General features: G+C 59.1%; 1 protein-coding gene across 4 annotated transcripts in view; it reads left to right on the forward strand.

Moving 5' to 3' along the window:
* The window catches only part of DPP6 (dipeptidyl peptidase like 6), a 508565-nt gene extending 490640 nt beyond the window's left edge, over nucleotides 1-17925 (forward strand). For all 4 annotated transcript variants that reach the window (XM_045198757.3, XM_024564471.4, XM_045198758.3 and 1 more), the window contains exons 18-26: nucleotides 3467-3565; nucleotides 5698-5767; nucleotides 6912-7106; nucleotides 10016-10070; nucleotides 11593-11704; nucleotides 13118-13176; nucleotides 13968-14040; nucleotides 14145-14218; nucleotides 16081-17925. In XM_045198757.3, coding sequence (XP_045054692.2) covers nucleotides 3467-3565; nucleotides 5698-5767; nucleotides 6912-7106; nucleotides 10016-10070; nucleotides 11593-11704; nucleotides 13118-13176; nucleotides 13968-14040; nucleotides 14145-14218; nucleotides 16081-16224 — 881 coding nt within the window. In that variant the 3' untranslated portion in view covers nucleotides 16225-17925. The remainder of the gene's footprint in view (nucleotides 1-3466; nucleotides 3566-5697; nucleotides 5768-6911; nucleotides 7107-10015; nucleotides 10071-11592; nucleotides 11705-13117; nucleotides 13177-13967; nucleotides 14041-14144; nucleotides 14219-16080) is intronic.
* The last annotated feature ends 308 nt before the right edge of the window (nucleotides 17926-18233 follow it).

Here is an 18233-nt window from a genome sequence, read left to right on the forward strand (position 1 = left end):
CAGGAGTGACCCTCCCAGGAAGGGTCTGTGCCCGGAGCCGCAAGCACAAGACTCACAGGGACAGCATCAGGACGCTGAGGTTGGGAGGACTGAGCTGCTGAACTTCTCCCTCTAATGTCGGCCACGCAGGGTGTCCCTTTGACAGAGTCGCACGGCCACCGTGTCTCTCAGGCCAGCCCACCTGAGGCTCCCATAACTGACCCTCTGAACCAGGTGTGTGCTCTATAACAGCATCCCCAAGACCACACCCCACACCCAGGACTAGAAACTGGGGTCCTCTGACCACCAAGCACAGGGCGTCCCTCCCACAGCCTGGGCCCCGGGAACTCCATGTCTTTTCTTAAGTTGCCATCACCTAAGTAAGGTGCTCGCAACCCCAGCCTCTCCAATCAAGGTGCCAAACACCAACCCTGAGTTCTGCTGATGCAGCATGGAGTCCATGCCAGTGTTTGAACAGGGCTCTCGAAGTGACAGACCCACCCGGGAAGCCAGGAAGGCTGCTGGGTCCAGCCGCGTGGAACAGAGCGGGCGTGGGGGCCGTGTGCCTACAGCGGGCTGGCAGGAAGGCCAGAGTGCCAGGGGAGGTGGCCTCTGGGCAAACAGAAGGCCTTGCCTGCCAGCTGATGTGCGGCCCATCCTGTGTGAAGGTGACCACCCGGAAGCCAGGGGACACTGCCGGGCAGGCAGCCAGTGAGGCTCTGGTGGGTCAGGTGTGTCTGGCTGAGGGAGGCTGGCCAGGCACCCGCCCCAGCCCTGCTCTGAAATCTGACATTACTGTTTCAGAATTCTCTGTGCTCCCTGCCCTGTCCCCGTGACCCCAGAGCCACCCTGGGAATACGGGACACCTTTCCCTTTAGAAATGCTTCTCGACAAACAGCCTGCGGGCTGTTGGCAGATGTGACGCTGAATTAATTATTTATGAGCCGTTTCCTTAAGAGCGTAATTGGGGTTGGGAGCGAAGTGTCTTCATTCGGGTGCCCCAACAAGCGAGGTGCTGGGTTGGAAGATCCAGCGCCACCCCATGAGGACGTCGCCAGTTTCCATGTCGGAGTGAGAGCGAGTGCGGCCTAGACTTGCGGGTACTGGCCAGGGGTGAGGGGCAGTCACCCCGTTGGGCTTTTGTAATGAAGCAAAGCCAGCTCCCTCTGGCCGCTGGCATCCGGCTGACACCAAGTGGAGACTGGGCAGAGCACTTGGCCTGTCTGCCCCTCGGGCCCAGCCTCAGCCTCACACCCGTCTTGGCAGAATGCTGGGCACACTCTCTGTGCACGCACTCACACACGCGTGCCTGCACTCACACGTGACTTCCTGCAGAAACGTGGGGAACAGAGCAGTTGCTTTGGGGTTTCCTAAGACTCTGGGCCCTAATTTCCCCAAATTCAGCCTAGTGGTGATTTCCCGATGCCCAAACCAATGGGATCTGGGAAGAGCCCGGGGTGGGGGGGCTGCCCCGTGTCTGCCTCTGGGCGCAGCTGGGAAGTCGGCCCCCGGGAGCAGGCTTTGTTCCTCCACACAGGATAATAGCTAATTCCACGCAAAGCTAAAGGAGATTCACATTTAATTAAGGAGTGGCCATCCGCCTGCTGCAGACTGGGGGCGCCCATGGCCCCCCGCATCAAAGCAGAGCCCTTCGGGGGACGTGCGATCTCATTTCCTCCTCCAATCCGGCCCCCTTTGAATGCAATTATGGGGACAAATAACATGGCTTAACCCAGCTCCCTTGTGGGACAGCCCGCTCTCTGCTGATAAAGCCAGCGTGTGGGCAATCACGAAATGAGAGATCTAATATTTAACTAAATTTAATAGTCTGCCGCCTTTGGTGCCTTTCTGTGAAGGGTGGGCATTCAAGGTGGGGGGGTGGTGAGCGATTCAAATGCAGGTGGTGGGTCCCGGCACAATTAGCCCAGGGCGCTCCCACGTGACGCCGCGGCTCCGAGGTGCGGGAATGGTAAATGGGCATTTCGGTGTCAAGTCTGTGTTCGGTTACCTCCAGGCCAGCTTAACTCGGCAGGCAGCAAAACAACAGGCCCCCTGAGTATGCTGTCTCTCCTTCGGGGTCAGCATTGGAAATAGCCGGGTGAGATCAGAACTTGCAAATTCAAATGCACCCCCTAGTAGGGAGAGGGGCGCAGGGTCTACAACTGTGAGAAGCTCTGTTCAGCCCCCTTCAATGGGGAACCGCGGCTGGCCAGGGCGGTCTTGTCACACAGCCTTACCGGCCTGTGGGGCTGCGTCTCCAGGAGGGGCGGAGCCGTGGCTTTCTTGTTGGGAAAGACACTGTACCTGCGTGCCTGCTAATCCCACGCCTCTTCGGCAGTGGCCATTTCTTAGCACAACCCACATTCGCACCCCCCAGGGCCCGTGGCTGCCCGCCCCCCCAGGTTTATCTCATGGCGGACAGGCCACGACCTCAGGTCTGGGAAAGCTGAGACCTCTGGGTGTCTTTGCGGAGCCCCTGGTGGGCGCCTGCTGTCCCCAAAGGGACGGCTCCACGTTCCTTGTGACACTTGCTGGCAGTGACGTGCTCGAGGGGTTCCGCGTGACTGGACGAGCTCATGGTAGCATCCTCCGAAGAAAAAATCCGCTTTCACAGCAGACCACACGCTGTCCCCACAGGGAGGCTCACACGAGGAGGAAATAAGGAAGCCAGGCGGGTTTGTTTCCTGTCGGAGGGTGAAATGCGGTGGACAGGCCATCTAAGGAGAGGACTGAAGTGGCAGATGAGGGGCTTTGTGCCCCTGGGGCGAAAGGCAGGGGCGGCACCTGCATGTCCTACAACTAGGGACCAGGTGGGTGTGTGTTGGTGTGGGGCTGAGCACATCTCTGACCCGGAGGGAGAGGGTGAGGATTGGGTCCCCAAACCAGAGCCCCTCGTGATGAAGGTGAGAAACGGGGATCTTACATTTTCCCGGAAAACTGGATAAAGAGGACCCGCCTATTCTCCCGTCCTCCCTTGGTTTACCGGGCCGCTCTCTCGGGAGAACCATTCACCCGAGCACGAGTGGGGTCCGGCACAAATAACGCCCCTGTTTTATTACAGAATCATAGGCATGTCATTCCATAACGTAGTATCACACTCCAGCGCACCATGGGACACTTTCGGTGAAATGTTCACATTAAAACTACTCATCGTTACACCCATATGACTGCCCTGCCAGCCACACTCAGTCAGTCAAGCAGTCGAGATAGAACGCACCCAAACTGATAGTGTGAGAAAAGCCTTTGGTAACAAAAGTCTGTGTGGGGGGCTGCCTGATACAGTGGGGAGACCTCCCACCCACCCAGGCTCCTGACTGTCACCTCAGAGAGGTGGCTGATGTCTCCATTTTGCGGTTGGTGGGGTAGCAATCACGCTGGTCACCGCCAGGACCGGCGTAGGCCCGAGCGGCGTGGCGCACGTGAAAATCCGCGGCTTCGGAAGATGGTGGCGGACTCCGAACGTGCTACTTTCTTCCCTCCCCTTCAGAAATGTTCGACCTAGAAACAAACGAACACGTGCAGAAGGCCGTGAGTGACCGACAGATGCCCAAGGTGGAGTACAGGCAAATCGAGATCGACGAGTACAGTGAGTACTCCCCCTGAGAGGAAAGGCCGACCTCCGCCCTGAGTGGGCCCCACGGTGTCCCCGCCCGTTCCCTATGTAGAGAGTTACTCCACAGGGCGCAGGGGTGGGCATCCTCGTACGGGGAACTCAGGTGGTGAGACGCCATATTCAGAGGCAAAGCTGGCCCGCCCACATGGAGGACGCCCTTCACTGGGGCAAACTTCCACACAGGATCCAGAGTCCTGGTGTTCAGGGCCAACGTTGTGAGAACACTCACATTAGTGTGAGCTCACGATAAATCCAGAAATGCCCGGATAGGCATTTCTGTGCTGTTCTTTTGCAAGGAAGAACCAAAAACTAAAAAAATAAGACAGTTTTAGATTGCTAGTGGAGGATGGAAGGATGGGTGGATGGATGGATGATGGATGGGTGGATGGATGATGGATGGATGATGGATGGATGATGGATGGATGGATGGATAGTTGAATAATGGATGGATGGATAGTTGAATAATGGATGGATGATGGATGGGTGGATGGATGATGAATGGATGGATGGTTGAATAATGGATGGATGGATGGATGGATGGATGGATGATGGATGGATGAATAATGGATGGATGGATAGTTGAATAATGGATGGATGATGGATGGATGGATGGTTGAATAATGGATGGATAGATGGGTAGATGGTGGATGGATGTTGGATGGGTGGATGCAGACCTCAGGCCAGGCCCCATAACTTGCGGGGCCCAGTGAGGAATGAAAATCGGGGTGCTTCTTTCCCAGTTTATCACAACAGCAGAGCATTAAGCCCACAGAAGGCCCTTACGTGGGACCACACATGTCTGCCCAGGTCACACCCTGGGAAGCCAGCTGGGTGGACATCCACAGCCGGACTCCAGATTCCTGACTCCCACCACCCAGGCCACGGGTCCGCAGGCCTTCCCGAACCCTCCCTCACAGCTTCCACACATCCGCTGCTTCCTCCCGCAGCCTCTGGGGACAGACAAGCCGCCTTCCTTTGCTGGATCCCTGCCTCTCCAGTCCTCTCTGCACCCTGCTGCCACGTGACATTTCCCAAACCCCAGGGCACTAAAGGGCAATCCACCCCCTCTTCAAAAGGTGCAGAAAAGACCGTCAGAAAGCAATTATCAACCTTCGCCCTCCCTTCCCCACTACATGAGGCCTCTTTCCACGCTGAGGTTTCCAGGGACAGGGGAAGGGAAGGGAAGACGCCGCAGAACACCTGGAAGATGCCGCCCTGCAGACCTGCCTGTATTCTATTGTGCTGTGGTTTCCCATTTGAGGCCAGGGCTCCCCTGGAAGGGCTCTCAGGAAAGGCAGTCTGGTCTGCCAGTCCCGCCCAGGCCGAGCCTGCCGGCGGGCTTATCACAGACAGGGAGCGCAGGCCAGGCTTCCTGGATAGTCAGTGATAAAAGCCCGAGCCTGCTTGTCTGCTGTCCCCGGGCCATCCACCCCATTTGCAAGCCATTAGCATTCAGCTCCAATCTCAAATGAGAGCTGGTGAGAGCAGGCTCCCCTGCCTGGGGTGGGCCTACAGGAATTCCGCAGGGAAGGCCGCTAATTCCAATTTAATTGCTAATCTAGGTTATAGTTAATGTCAATAAACAATTTCTATCTCGGGTGGGCAGGTTTGTTTGGGGGAGGACCGAGGAACTGGCGAGGAACACACCCCCACCTGCCACTAATGCCACCGTGCCAGGTACCAGATCCGCACCGGCTCTCTGCCTGCGTGTCCGAGTGTCCCAGTCCACAGGCGGGCACCCCGGCTTTGTGCACAGGGTCCCCACAGCTCCCAGACTCCCCTCTAGGCTGCCGCCCCGGCCCTACCGCCAGCCATTCCATCTTGCCCTCTCCTCCCGGTCAGCTGCTTCCCCAGGGCCCCTCCCCCACTGAACCACTGAACTCCACTTGCACTGCCCTCGGGGGCTAGTTGTCCCTGCCTGGATTCCCCTCAACCTTTAGCCAGCTCTGGGAGAATCACATCCTTCCTGTCTTCCAACTCATTGTTGTTGGCAAGATGGAACTTAAGCCTCGGCCGGAGAACCACACAGGCAGCCCCAAGTTGCCCTGGACCTGCCCTCCCTGGCCCGTGGCCCTAACCTGCCGCCCGTGTTCTGTGTCTGCCAGGCCTGCCCATCCAGATCCTGAAGCCGGCCACCTTCACAGAGACCACCCACTACCCCCTGCTCCTGGTGGTGTGAGTACCCCGCCACTTCCTTCCCGGGGTGCTGGCTGGGAGCTCAGTAACCCCGAGAGGCAAATCTGGAACTCGTAAGCCCGTGACAAGAGGGAGCCGTGATGTTGCAAAGTGAAAACTCAGGTTGGCCCTCAGCCAGGCTCAGGTTGTCTTTGTAACTACAGGTGACACTGTGTGCATTCTGCAGCTCACTGGGGGTGGGGTGGGCCTCCCGAGCAGCAGCTGGCTCTGCCCAAGGCCTGGCCTGCTGGTCTGGGTTGCATTTCCAGCTACAAAGCGGCCTTGAACCTGTGCACCGGCCCACAAAGAATTATTTCAGATAGTCCTGGGCTAATGAACAGTCCTTTTAAGAGCCCTCTAACCTGCCCTGACACGGGGGTCTGATCAGGAGCCCCCGCCCCCCAGTGGGGAGCAGCCAGGCCCTGCACCGGTGCCCGGGATGACTCACCCACCCTTGCAGAAGGGTCAGCCCATCCCTTCCTCCCCGTCTGGTCTTCCCAGCACTCTGCCTGTTGGCTTGGAAAGGGTCAGAGGGGAGCAGGGGCCCCCTGGGGGTGTATCAGGGCCACAGGGCAGTCACCCACCTCGGCAACAAGCCTGATGAGCCGGCTCAGCTGGCCCAGCTCCTCCTGGTGCCCCAGTCCCACACTCTGCAGTCCACCCACTGTCCTCACGGTCGGGACAGTTAGCACTTGGCCTAGAATCCCACACACACAGCACTTACACCCCACACCCCACATACAAACATACCACATGCACACCACACACACACACCACACACCACATACACACACACCACACACACACCACATACACACCACACACACCACATACACCACATACACATACCACACACACACCCCACAGATACACATAGCACACACTGACACACACACAGGCGCACACTTCCCCCCCACCCCCTTTCTCCTGATGAGACGGATTTTCATCAGTCTCTCACAGAAGCTAAGGGCAGTGCTCTCTCCCACCCACTCTGGCCTCTTCAGCGACCTCAGGGAGACCCTAGGGGCCCCCCAAGGTGACCAAATTGGGGCACCCAGCCAGCAGGTGGCAGCCAGGGGGAGCGGCCCAGGCTGCGTCGGCCCAGCCGCCTGGGAGACCCTCCAGCACTGCCCGTCTATTGCAGGGACGGCAGCCCCGGCAGCCAGAGTGTGGCGGAGAAGTTCGAGGTGAGCTGGCAGACGGTGCTGGTGAGCAGCCACGGGGCTGTGGTGCTGAGGTGTGACGGCAGGGGAAGCGGCTTCCAAGGCACCAAGCTCCTGCACGAGGTGCGGCGGCGCCTGGGTGTCCTGGAGGAGCGGGACCAGCTGGAGGCTGTGCGGTGAGGGTCCCCCCACAGAGTGCGTTCTGGCGGCAGCAGGGGGTGGGTGGACGAGGCTGTGTGTCCCCTCGGCCCCTGCCGGCCTCTCCGATGTCTTTCTGCTCAGGGCACGTGTTTTGCATGCAAAAAGCTCCGGCGTGAGTGTTTCCATGGGGAAAGCCCCCCAACACTCACGGCGTTCGCCAGGCTGGCTGGCTTCTCTGTTTCACGGATCAAAACACAGTGCAGACAGAGGCCTCGGCCAGGGTCCACGCGCAGCATTGTCCCTCTTCACAAGGAGAAGACAGCGAGAATGTGAGTGAGGATGGGTCGGCGAGACAGAGCAAAGGGCCGCGCCCACCCAGGTGGCTGGTCAGAAAGCACACGCCGCCTTGCCCGCGGCCCTGTTTGGTCCACGTTCCACCACCACCTGTCTCGGTGTCCGCAAGCCCAGCAGGGTGTCACCGAGACAAGAAGAGGCTGGGTACAGGAGCTCCAGGGGCTCACGATTACTGAACGAAGTTCACAGTTGCCCGGGAAAAGAGGCATCGGGCCCCCGTGCCAGGCTGCGCCTGGCCGCTGGGTCACAGGGCAGAAAGAGTTTCCATAGACGGGTGTGCCGTGGGCACACTAACGGACGGGCCACTGAGAGACCCGCTCAACCAGGTTACAGACTCGAGTACTCAGAATGGCCAGAAGGACCCAAATGGTGACCTTCCCTCATGACTGCGCAGCACGATGCGGGCCCTGGGCATGTGCGGGGGCGGCACGCAGAGCCCCTCTATTGAGCGTGTGCCGACTGAGGGTCGGGAAGCTCGGCACCTCGCCTCCCCTGCTGCCTCGCCTGTGGGCTAAAAGGGTTCGCTTCACTGGCTTTCCCCGGCGTGTTCTCCCGTGTTTCCCAACGATGGTGGCCTTGGCGTGTGCCCAGATGATGATCTTTAAGTGACATGGTGGGAGCAGATGCCCACTGTCCTCCGGGGAGCTGTGAGCTGCTGGAGGAGGGTCAGGCAGCGTGTCCAGAGCCCCGTGTGCATTGCAGACAGAAGACACGGAGGAGGAAGAAGTGTCTGCCTAGCAGGGAAGGTGCGTCTGTGATGTGCTCTGGCCGGGACGTTAACACCACAGAGGTTCACAACGTCAGGTGTACTTTAACGATGAGGAAGCATGTTGACTCTGGATGTCTCAGAGGGGTGGCAAGCCCCAGGGCTGCCAGCTCAGAGACCCAGGCCCTCAGCACCTCCCTCCTCAGCCGGCCATAGCAGCAACCTCCTCCTGGGCTCATTGTCCTCATGTGCACAGGATGGCTGCCAGGAGCACATCATTGCATACTTCATTCACTGCCAGCAAGTTAAGAAGGGAACTACTTCCAGAAACTTCGAGAAAGGAAAGGAAGCAACCAGCCCAGCTCTCCCTACATCTCCTGCCCCCTCCGGAACCCCACACCTGCAAGGATGTGTGAGCAGTCACCCTGAGGCCAGCAGGTCCACTGTGGGTTCAGGCAGAGGACAGGCAGGAGGATGCCGGGCCGGCAGATGGCAGCTGTGTCCACCACAGAAGATGTCTCGGGCTGGGCTCAGCAGTGACCACAGGACTTATATCCACAGCTGCGAGGGGCCCTGCCCTGAGAGGTGACAATGCCGTCCCTGCCTCGTTGTCCCTCCTCCTCGTGCCTGTCCACCTGCCACTGCTTTCTCCCGTGCTCACTCATCCTGGTCGGACCCCTCCCTGCGGGGCACACAGGCCTCTCCAGTCAGGGAAGCACTCGGCGTCCTGCAGCCGCTGGGCCACGTCCGGCTGCTCCCCTCCGAGCTCGGGGGCAGGAGGGCAGCAGGCTGCTTCACCTGCGCGGGGTTTTCTAAAAACAAGGGCGCGATCCGCTCTCTCTTCGAACACAAGGGCAGAACCTGTTCCCAGAACACAGTAAATAGTGTCAACTGCTATTCCTGTTTATCGAAGATTACACCAAAGATTTCAAGGACAAGCACAGGCAGCCTGTGGCACATCTGCGGCCACCGTGAGCAGGCAGACTCTCCGAGGCAGCTGAGACCCGAGGACACTGCCCTCGGCTCTGTTTCAGACCCCGGTCTGTATTTCCATTCACCAGCGAGAAATGGCCCCTTTGATCAGGTTAAGAAACCTCAAGGCCGGCCCAGCACCTCAGCTCGTCGACGGTCCGGCCCCTTCACCCTTCCTACTGCCCCCCACATCGTGCTTTTGAGCCCAGGATGGCACATTCCATCACTGGGGACAGGTGCAAAGTCCCCTCACCAGACAAACCAGTGTTGGGGAAAGGGACAGTCCTGTGATGGATCCTGTGGTCACACAAGTGTCAGACGGGCCTCGGGGCAAATTAGCTGCCTGGAAGGGATCCCAGGGCCAAGGCCTCGCCCCCAAGGGTGGGCAGGGTTTGCTGGTTGGAGCACAGGACCTGCCTGTTCCGCACAGAGCACACCCCGAGCCAGGGCGCTGCGTGGGTGGGCGGTGGAGGGGCAGGCGTGCAAGCAGACTGGGACGGGGCTGGGAAGCGCTCCAACTGGAGCTGAATAAAGGAAGCACAAGGCAGGGACCCCCTCCCAGGAGCTGGGGACAAAAGACGCCTTGGGCAAGGTGGGAGCCCTGCTCCCCGACTCCCAGCCCTGCAGCACAGAGCCAAAGTGGCTTTTGTCCCCGCTGACCCCAAAGCACCCTCACAGCATCTGGGAAGGTTGGAAGTCATGGGGTCCAAGCGAGGGCCCTCAAGTTGTCACATGGGAAGACAGCCTAGACACCAGCTAGATGGACGCAACGAATACGCAGGTCAGAATTCCAGCGTCTCCTCAGCCACGTGGGGCTCTTTATGCAGAGATGGCCGGGAAGCACAGCCCCGGGCCCCCGGGGCAGAGAGGCAGCCCCGCTAGGCAACTAACCCCTGTTCTTGGGCTTCGCAGGACGATGCTGAAAGAGTCGTACATCGATAAAACGCGCGTGGCCGTGTTTGGGGAGGTGAGTGTGCTGCCTGTCACCTGACTGCTCCCCCGCCCAGCTCAGGACCATGGCCTGCACGGTCCCTCACCCGGGCCTGGTGCGGGTTTCCTGGGCGTGTCTCTGGTCTGTGGTGTGCGAGCAGTTATTTCTTCAAGAGCGAAACGCTGGGAGGCCGTGGGGTTCTCTAGGGAAAACCGATTGGATGGGCTTTGTGTTTCGGAGCAGTTCTCGGTCCTCAGCTAAACTGAGACTAAGGTACAGAGATTCCCCCTGCCCTCCCCACGCACAGCCTCCCCCGCTCTCAGCGCCCGTACCAGAGGAAGCACTGTTAGAACGGGCGAACCCACAGAGACACCCCGAGGCCATGGGTCACTCCAGGTGTCATTCACTGAATGACTTGGGACAGATGTACGAGGACCTGTGTCCATCATTACAGGGTCACCCAGAGCAGTCCCACCGCCCTGACGTCCTCTGTGCCCCGCCCACCTTTCCCTCCCCCTACCTTTCCCTCCCCCCACCACCACCCCGTCCCTGGGAAGCACGGACTAGCGTCTGGCACTGGGTGGCCTTTGCCTCCTGGCCCCTGTTCCCTGGGCAGCAGGCAGCCCCCGTTTTCTCGCTCCCACTAGATTCTAAAAGGGCAGCAAACGTAGGCCAAGCAAAGAATAAACATGCAAAAATCACCAGTTTCCCACCAATGATCTGGGGAAACTCATCACACTGAAATTGTAATATGACGATGCAGAAGCCACGTGAATCGGCATAACCGCGAGGAGTTGGGCTGCTCGGCTCCAGGCGGGGTGCAGCGAAATGCCTTTCAGGCTCCTCCCTGTCTTTTCACGGCTCACAAGCTCCCCCCCTTCAGCACTGAGTAGTAGCCCGCCGTCTGGGTGGGCTGAGGTTTGTTCCATCCGCTGCCAAGGGGCACCCCAGGGTCGCTTCCTACCTTTAGCGGCTGAGAACGCAGCTTCAGCAAACATCCAGGTGCAGGATGGGGGCCTTTCGTGTGAACCCCAAAGCAAGAGCACATGCGTGGGTGTCTGTCTCATGGTGGCCCCCGAGCCGGCCATCACAGCGGCCCTTTGACACGGCATCCTGGCCGGCCCTCCCCCAGAATCACACAGCATCGTATGTCATGGGTGGGCTTTGCCGGGAGACCAGGAACCAGCAGGAAATGCGGTGCAAAGGTGCATGTTTCCAGTGCTTGGTGCCAGCCCTGCGCCCAGTGGAGATGGTCTCCGTAATAGAATCTAGCTCGTAACACCCCTCCCCCCGCACCCAGACCCACTCACACTTCAATTCGCTCTCACCTGTCACCTCAAACTGCGGCCCCAAGGAGGACAAGACGTGCACCATGGAATATGTAGTTGAGAACGTATTCGGTTTTTCCTTTTTACCTGCCTTTAAAAAACTGAGGTTGAATTTGTTTTTTAAGCAGCTCCCTGATAATGCTTGCTTGAGAGGCCAGTGTGTCCGAGGCCGCTGTCCACTACTGAATGAATGACGTTTGCCCCCACTTACCGCCTTTCTCTCTGCCCAGGACTACGGGGGCTACCTGAGCACACACATCCTCCCTGCGAAGGGTGAAAACCAAGGCCAGATCTTCACCTGCGGCTCTGCGCTCTCTCCGATAACAGACTTCAAGCTCTACGGTAATGCCCTTGACTAGACGCCACGCCCCATGACCCCCACTGCCCTCCCTCCGGTGCCGAGTCCCTGCCGGCCCCCACACGGGCACCCACAGTGGATGATAAACTACACGGGTTGTCAGGCTCACTGGGGAAGCACAGACAGAGGACCTGGGGAAGGAGAGGGAGGACTTCAAGTCACTTGTCCCCGTGCCTGTGAGCCAGGTCCCCCAGCTCATGCGACCAGAAGACTCAGCCAGTGGTTCTGACCCTGGCGTGCCTGCTAGTGAGAAGGAAACGAGGGGGCCTGGTGGGCAGATGGGTGGAGCAGAGACTGCTGCGTGCGGTGGAAGTGGGGCAGTTACGAGGGCTCGGCCCCCCTCTGCCCTCCACCTGCCTTCCCCCCAGGCATTGTGGGCCCCTGTCCTTGGAGAGGGTGAGGGGCTTTCTCACTGGCAGGAGCCGGAGACCAGGGACAGGGGTCCAGCCTTCACCCGGCATGGATGCGGTTCTGTGTCACTATTAGGGGGTCTGAGGCTCCTACCTCCCCCCGCTCTGGTCAGTCAGCCCCTCTGCTCTGGACATGAACAGCTGTGAGATGTGAGCCCCCCCACATGCCCTGTCTCCACCCCTGTGGGCCCCACCGAGTGGCCTGGGGACCACTGTGGCGTCCAGCAGCCCCAGGCTCCCACACTGACCTTTACAAAGCACCCTAATACGGATGGCAGCGGACCATCGCCCGAGAACCCTCAATTCCAAATCTTAACCAGTCAGATGAGTTTTTCCCCGGGAATGCACATAGCAGATTTTACATTTTTGTAAAGACTCAGTGAGTCTTTCTTAATTTTTTTAATTATGCCATTTCCCACGTGCCTGATTCGGGGGGACATCAATGCTGCCGTCCCCCACCTGGCGGTCACCCTGCCCCAGACAGGGCGTTGGCCCTGCTGCTTGATGAGGAATGTCCCCAAAACCTGTGGGCGCTGTTTGGAGTGCTTTGTGGACAGGGTGGCCCCCAGATCCTCCCGCAAGCCTGGGCCAGGGCTGGGGACAGAAGGGGACACGCCGAGGCTGAGCACAGGGCAGGTCCCGGTGGGAGCCGGCTCTGAGTCTTCATTCTCTCTCCCGCACGGCGAGCGGACTGGGGAGCCCTGTTTCTCTGGGATTCAGGCAAAGCAGGTTCTGCCGAATTAAGGTTTCACCTTGCTGCCTGAACCCCGGTCCCAGGCACTTAGGTATTTAAATGTCCCCACGGCTCCCTGTGATTTCCCTGGAAACATCCAAGCAGCCGAGTCAGGTGTTTTAAAGATATTCGCTAGGTGAGAGCAAGTGAGCCTGCCCTGCCACAGCCCCGTCCCCCGGGGCAGGGGACCCTGGGGGACCCACTTGCAGGCTCTGCACAGACGTGTGACCCTCTGTCTCTCTGCTTGTACTCAGCATCTGCGTTTTCTGAGAGATACCTGGGCCTCCACGGGCTTGACAACAGAGCCTATGAGGTAGGTGTGGGCGCCGCTGCTCCTTGGCCAGGTGGGGACTTTGATGACCGTGATGTTGGTCACCTCTTCCCTGAGCTCCTCTCTCCCTCCCATCCCACCCCTCCCACTCAACCTGAACCCGCACCCTCCCAGGCCGCCATCCCTGACCTCTCCTCCCATCAAGGAGACTTCCCCATCCCCCTTCTCCCATTCTGTGACCAGAGGTGGCTGTGACCCCCTCGGGTTGGTGTCATGTCCCATTCTGGAACTCGGGGGACAAGGAAGAAAGTGGGACAGTCCTTGGACGGCGGAGTCTGTCCCATGGTCCTTAGAGGTTGGGGGTAGGTGCCCCCTGCCCCCACCCCGGACCCAAGGCTGCTTCCGCTTTGGAAGAAGAAGCTATTGCTCGGGGGTCAGATGACTCCCGCAATGCGTCCTGCTAAGTCGAGGCCATTCGGTGGCTCAAGGCAGACATCCCCAAGGAGGCCAGCCTTGTGCTGAGCAGCAGGACAGTGGCCCTGAGGTTGAAACTTCAGCAAGGACAATGGAACAGTCTGGCCAGGATGCCATCTCCTCTGAGGCCAGCATGTCTCCATTCCTGTCCCCGCCCCCTCCTCTTCATCAAAGGGGTCCAAGGGAGGAGAGCAGAGGCTTCTGGGTCGGCTGGGCATTTCTTTGCCGATAAAAAGCCCCAGTTCTCCAGAAGACTGACTCCGAGACCCCGCCCTTCATTCTCAGGGGTCTCTGAACACACACCGCCCCGTCCCCGCAGCACAGCCGCTAACTCTGTCCTCTTGCCCCTGCCTGTGCAGATGACCAAGGTGGGCCATCGGGTGTCAGCGCTGGAAGGACAGCAGTTCCTGATCATTCACGCGACCGCTGACGGTGAGGGTGGAGGAGTCGCTCCCTGGGGCCCCGGTGAAGGCCACACCCCAATGGCGTTCTGGGTGTGGAGAAACATGCTCCTCTTTCTTCTTTTCTTCCAACAGAAAAGATCCACTTCCAGCACACGGCAGAACTCATCACACAGCTCATCAAGGGAAAGGCTAATTACAGCCTGCAGGTAGGCGGCACACACCTGCACCTGTGCGTGGCACGTGCACCCGGTAGACAAACCAGCAGGGGCTCATTTTTCAAGTCGTTGTGACAGTTCCGTCCTGCACGCAGGCAGAGTTTAAACCCCTTGGGGTCTCCCCCGCCCCCTCCCATCCCCCCATGGCTGAGTAAGGCAGCCAGCAGCCACTCCACCCACCTGTGAGGCCATGGTGGCCCTGGCGTGTGTAGGTGGGGCTGCTGTCCCAGTGTCAATGAGAGACCTAGTGGGTCCCGAGCCTTCTCTCACCGGCCACCTGCTGGGCAGCAGTGCACCCAGGTCACCCAGCGCCAGACAGCCCCAGCACTGGCTGTGGCTGAGCAGTGGACAGAGACCCCCACGCTCCCCCGCCCAACGCCCAAACTCTCAGCCTCCTCACTGCCCTTGAGCTCTGGTTCATGGCCCAAGTCCTGGCTCTTTCCAGCAAAGCACAGTGCTGCTTCTGGAAACTTCTTCCACCTCCTCCCTGACCACTGGTTCCTTTGCTCAAACAGGTATGACCCCAGTGTCTCTTGGGGGTCTAGGGATCAGTAAATGGGAGATTCCCTCAATACCCTGTCCCTCCGAGAGCCTGCCCCCTGACCTCCCTGTACACTGTCCTGCGGAGGGTCACCTGTGGGCTGGGCTGGCTGGGACAGTGTCCTGCTCAGGTGTTCGGCTCAGGTGTGGATGGCCGCGGAAGGAAGGTCTTGGTTCATGTTTCATGTGAGCTTCTTCCGAACGTTCAGAGCACAGTGGACTTGACGGCTGCCGTGGCGTCTTACACATAGGACATAGCCACGGCAGGTGGGCCAGCGTGGACCTCTCCCCTAGGTAGAGGCTGTTATTATATCAGCAAGGTGCTAAGCAGTGCATGTCCCACCTGCAGACACAGGAAACACCTTAGTAGAGACTCAGTGGGTTTGTAGCAGCAGTCAGCTGCAGGGTATAGGGCGCGGGGAACTGGGGGCCCAGAGCCGGAGGAGACGTGCTTCCTACTATTTTTCTTTTCTTTCCAATATACTGCTCTTGTACTAGTTGAAGTTTACCGTACATATAATAATAGCTCCATGGCTCATGAATAAATACTCCAAAATAAAGTGAATGCCACCCTTCAGAGATGTAAGCAGAAGACACAATTCTAAATGCAAGAAGCAGCCGGGTACCATGCAAAAAAGGCGGGCTTTCAGGTCCCTTAGACTTGGCTGTGAATCTGGCTGGGATAGGCACCTTTCTGTGGACATGGTGCAGCGCCCCTAGCGTAGCGGAGATGTCATTACATGTGGCCAGAGAAGAATTAGCTACCATCGTTTTTAGCACTTCCTAGGTTCCAGGCCTCCTTCTGAGTGCTTCCCGGGGATTGTGGTGTTTAAGTCCCACACAACATTACGAGCTAGATTCTGTTACGGAGGCCATCTCCACTGGACACAACCGGAAACTTACCTGTCCTCGGCCACCCCAGGGGTGAGTGGTCAGCCAGGGTGCCAAGGCGGGCTGCAGCCCAGGGAAGCAGGACGTTTTCCAGGCTGCAGAGGGTTAGAGAGCACACGCAGGATTCTGGCCACTCCCGTGGGCGCTGAGGCCCTGCAGGCTTGGATCCCCGCGCGCATGTGTCCATGTTGCAGATTCAAAGCCGTGCAGATTCAAAGCCGTGCAGAGCCCGCTGAGCCAAGCATCTTCTCGCTTAGCCAACGCCCATGTGCCCTGCTCCCGGCTGCCCCTCCGGAGGCGAAGGCCCTGGAATCGTGTGGGGAAAACTCACTTTGCAGGTTCCCTGGGGCCCGCGCCCAGCCGTGCACCCTGCTCTCCTGCAGGGATGGCAGGCCACCCCTGACGTCCCGCCTTCCTTGCAGATCTACCCAGACGAAAGCCATTACTTCCACAGCGCCCCCCTCAGGCAGCACCTGCACCGCACCATCGTCAACTTCTTCGTGGAGTGCTTCAGGGTTCAGGACAAAGTGCCCACAGCCACAGCCAAGGAGGAGGAGGAGGACTGAGCGCCGCCCCAGCTGCCCCTAGCTCAGCGTGGCTCTCCCTGGACCAGTGTGGGGCTGGGCACCCCGCCCCCCTCTCCCGCCCAACCGCCCGCCAGCGCTGGGGTGGGGGGCGGGGGGCGTTCCTGATCCCTAGCATGTGTGTCTCAGGCCCGAAGGCCGTTTTGCTTCAGAAACCAGCTCCTTCCCGGGTGGAGGTGCCGTGTCACTCCCACGGGCTTCCAGGGAGCCTGAGGCTGTCACAGCCTCCCGCTGGCCGCAGAGCGACAGGTGCATCCCACATCCGCCCGCCCAAGGACCAGAGGACGGCTGCAGCGAGGAAGCCGGCCCCGAGCGCGAGCAGCGCCCCCTGCAGGTGGCACCGCATCTGGTCTGATGTACCCACGCCCTGGAAACCACGAGAGCACAATTCCTCTAACAGCACTTCCTAGGTCGGCTTGCTCCTTTCTGTACTAGGCCACTCCACGTTTTACGGGGCTGTGCACCCAGTCTTACTGTAGCGACGCTAATGGTTAACCTTATGGAATTAATTCGTATTTTTCTATGGTTTTTACCTGACGCTGTCTGCGGTCCTGGGGTCGTTTTTCTGTGCCGGTTTGTCTGTCTGTCCGTTGTTCCTTATCCTCAGTTTTGCTTTGCTTTCTCCCGTTGGCCTGTCAGCTTGGTACCTGTTTGTAAGAAGAAACAGATCAGAAGGGACTCACTGTTCGCTCCTCGAGGTCGGCTCAAGACTTTTTGGAGATATTTCCACACACAGAGGAGGGGAGAAACACCCAGTCCTACTCACTAAAACGAGAAAGTTCTTAAATGAAAGCTCTCTCTCCCGGCCGGCAGCAGCAGGGTTCACGGTTCGCTTAGATTCTCGTCGTCCGTTCACGGACGCCCTCAGGCCTGGCCTTCTGCTCCTCGGCAAGTTGTCAAGTCTGTTCCGATGACATTTGGTTTTAAAAAAAAATACATAAAAAGACAGAGAGTGGACACCACCCCAGGTCTGTCATGTGAGCTCGGGGGACGGGAACCCTTGAGGAGAGTGTGGGCGTTCACAGGCATCATCCTCCGCCCTGGGGATGCTTGGTGACCCCCTCCCGCCCCATGGAGCCGCCCATGGACACACTCTCCACCAGGCATACTTCCGGGGGCTGCGTGTGTTTCGTTTTGTTGTACATAAAGACAGGCATGTGCGCCGGATGTGGCTCTGTGTCCCTGGCCCCTCCCGTGGTCCCCGTCCCGTGTCACTTGCATGCCGACCCTGGCTGGCCTGCATTCTCTACACGTGCCCATTTTGACACCTGTTGCTCACCACCCTTCCCTCTGAAGCTAGTTCTCCGCCCGAACGTCCTGATTTCTCCAGCTTCTGGCCCCCTGGGGGTGGCAGGGTGGGGGGACACTTTGTCAGCAGAGAGGACACGTCCATGTCACTTTCGGGTTTTGGGCGTCATCACCGCGAGCCAGCTAGTTCCATGGGAAGATGTCCAAGGGCAGGGTTTTTTAAGGTGACACATCACCATTTATGGAAAGACCTGTGGGCCACTGGGAAGGTGACATGGTCACGCTTTTGCCACGTTGGGGGGCTCGGCCAACAGCGAGCCACCTAGGCCTGATGGGCTGCCAGCTCAGGCCAGGGGACCTGGTGGTAGCGGGGCGTGGGAATGTGGTGCGGACGGTGCACTCATGCGTCCACGGAATAAAATGTTATTTTACCGCTTGGAGAGTCTCTTCTTCCCAGCGCGTGACCTTGGGAGCGTGTAGGGCAGCGAGAAGTCTAAGGCGCCCACTGAGAGCTGACCTAGGCGAATGCCCGTCCCCAAGTGCCCGGCGGGCAGTGAGCAAGCCCAGTTCCAGCCCCCCCCCCAGTGTCAGTCGTAGACGGGCCAGGACCGGCGAAGCCCGGGTCAGTCAGAGACAGTGAATGGGGGTTCCGTCAGGAGGGCTGGGGTGAAGACAGGCGTCCCTGTCCTGGAGGAAAACTGCCCACGACGAGGCCTCAGAAACACCTGTTCCAGTGGGACGCC

Source organism: Desmodus rotundus, chromosome 6, assembly GCF_022682495.2.
Source record: "Desmodus rotundus isolate HL8 chromosome 6, HLdesRot8A.1, whole genome shotgun sequence".
Lineage (NCBI taxonomy): Eukaryota > Metazoa > Chordata > Mammalia > Chiroptera > Phyllostomidae > Desmodus > Desmodus rotundus.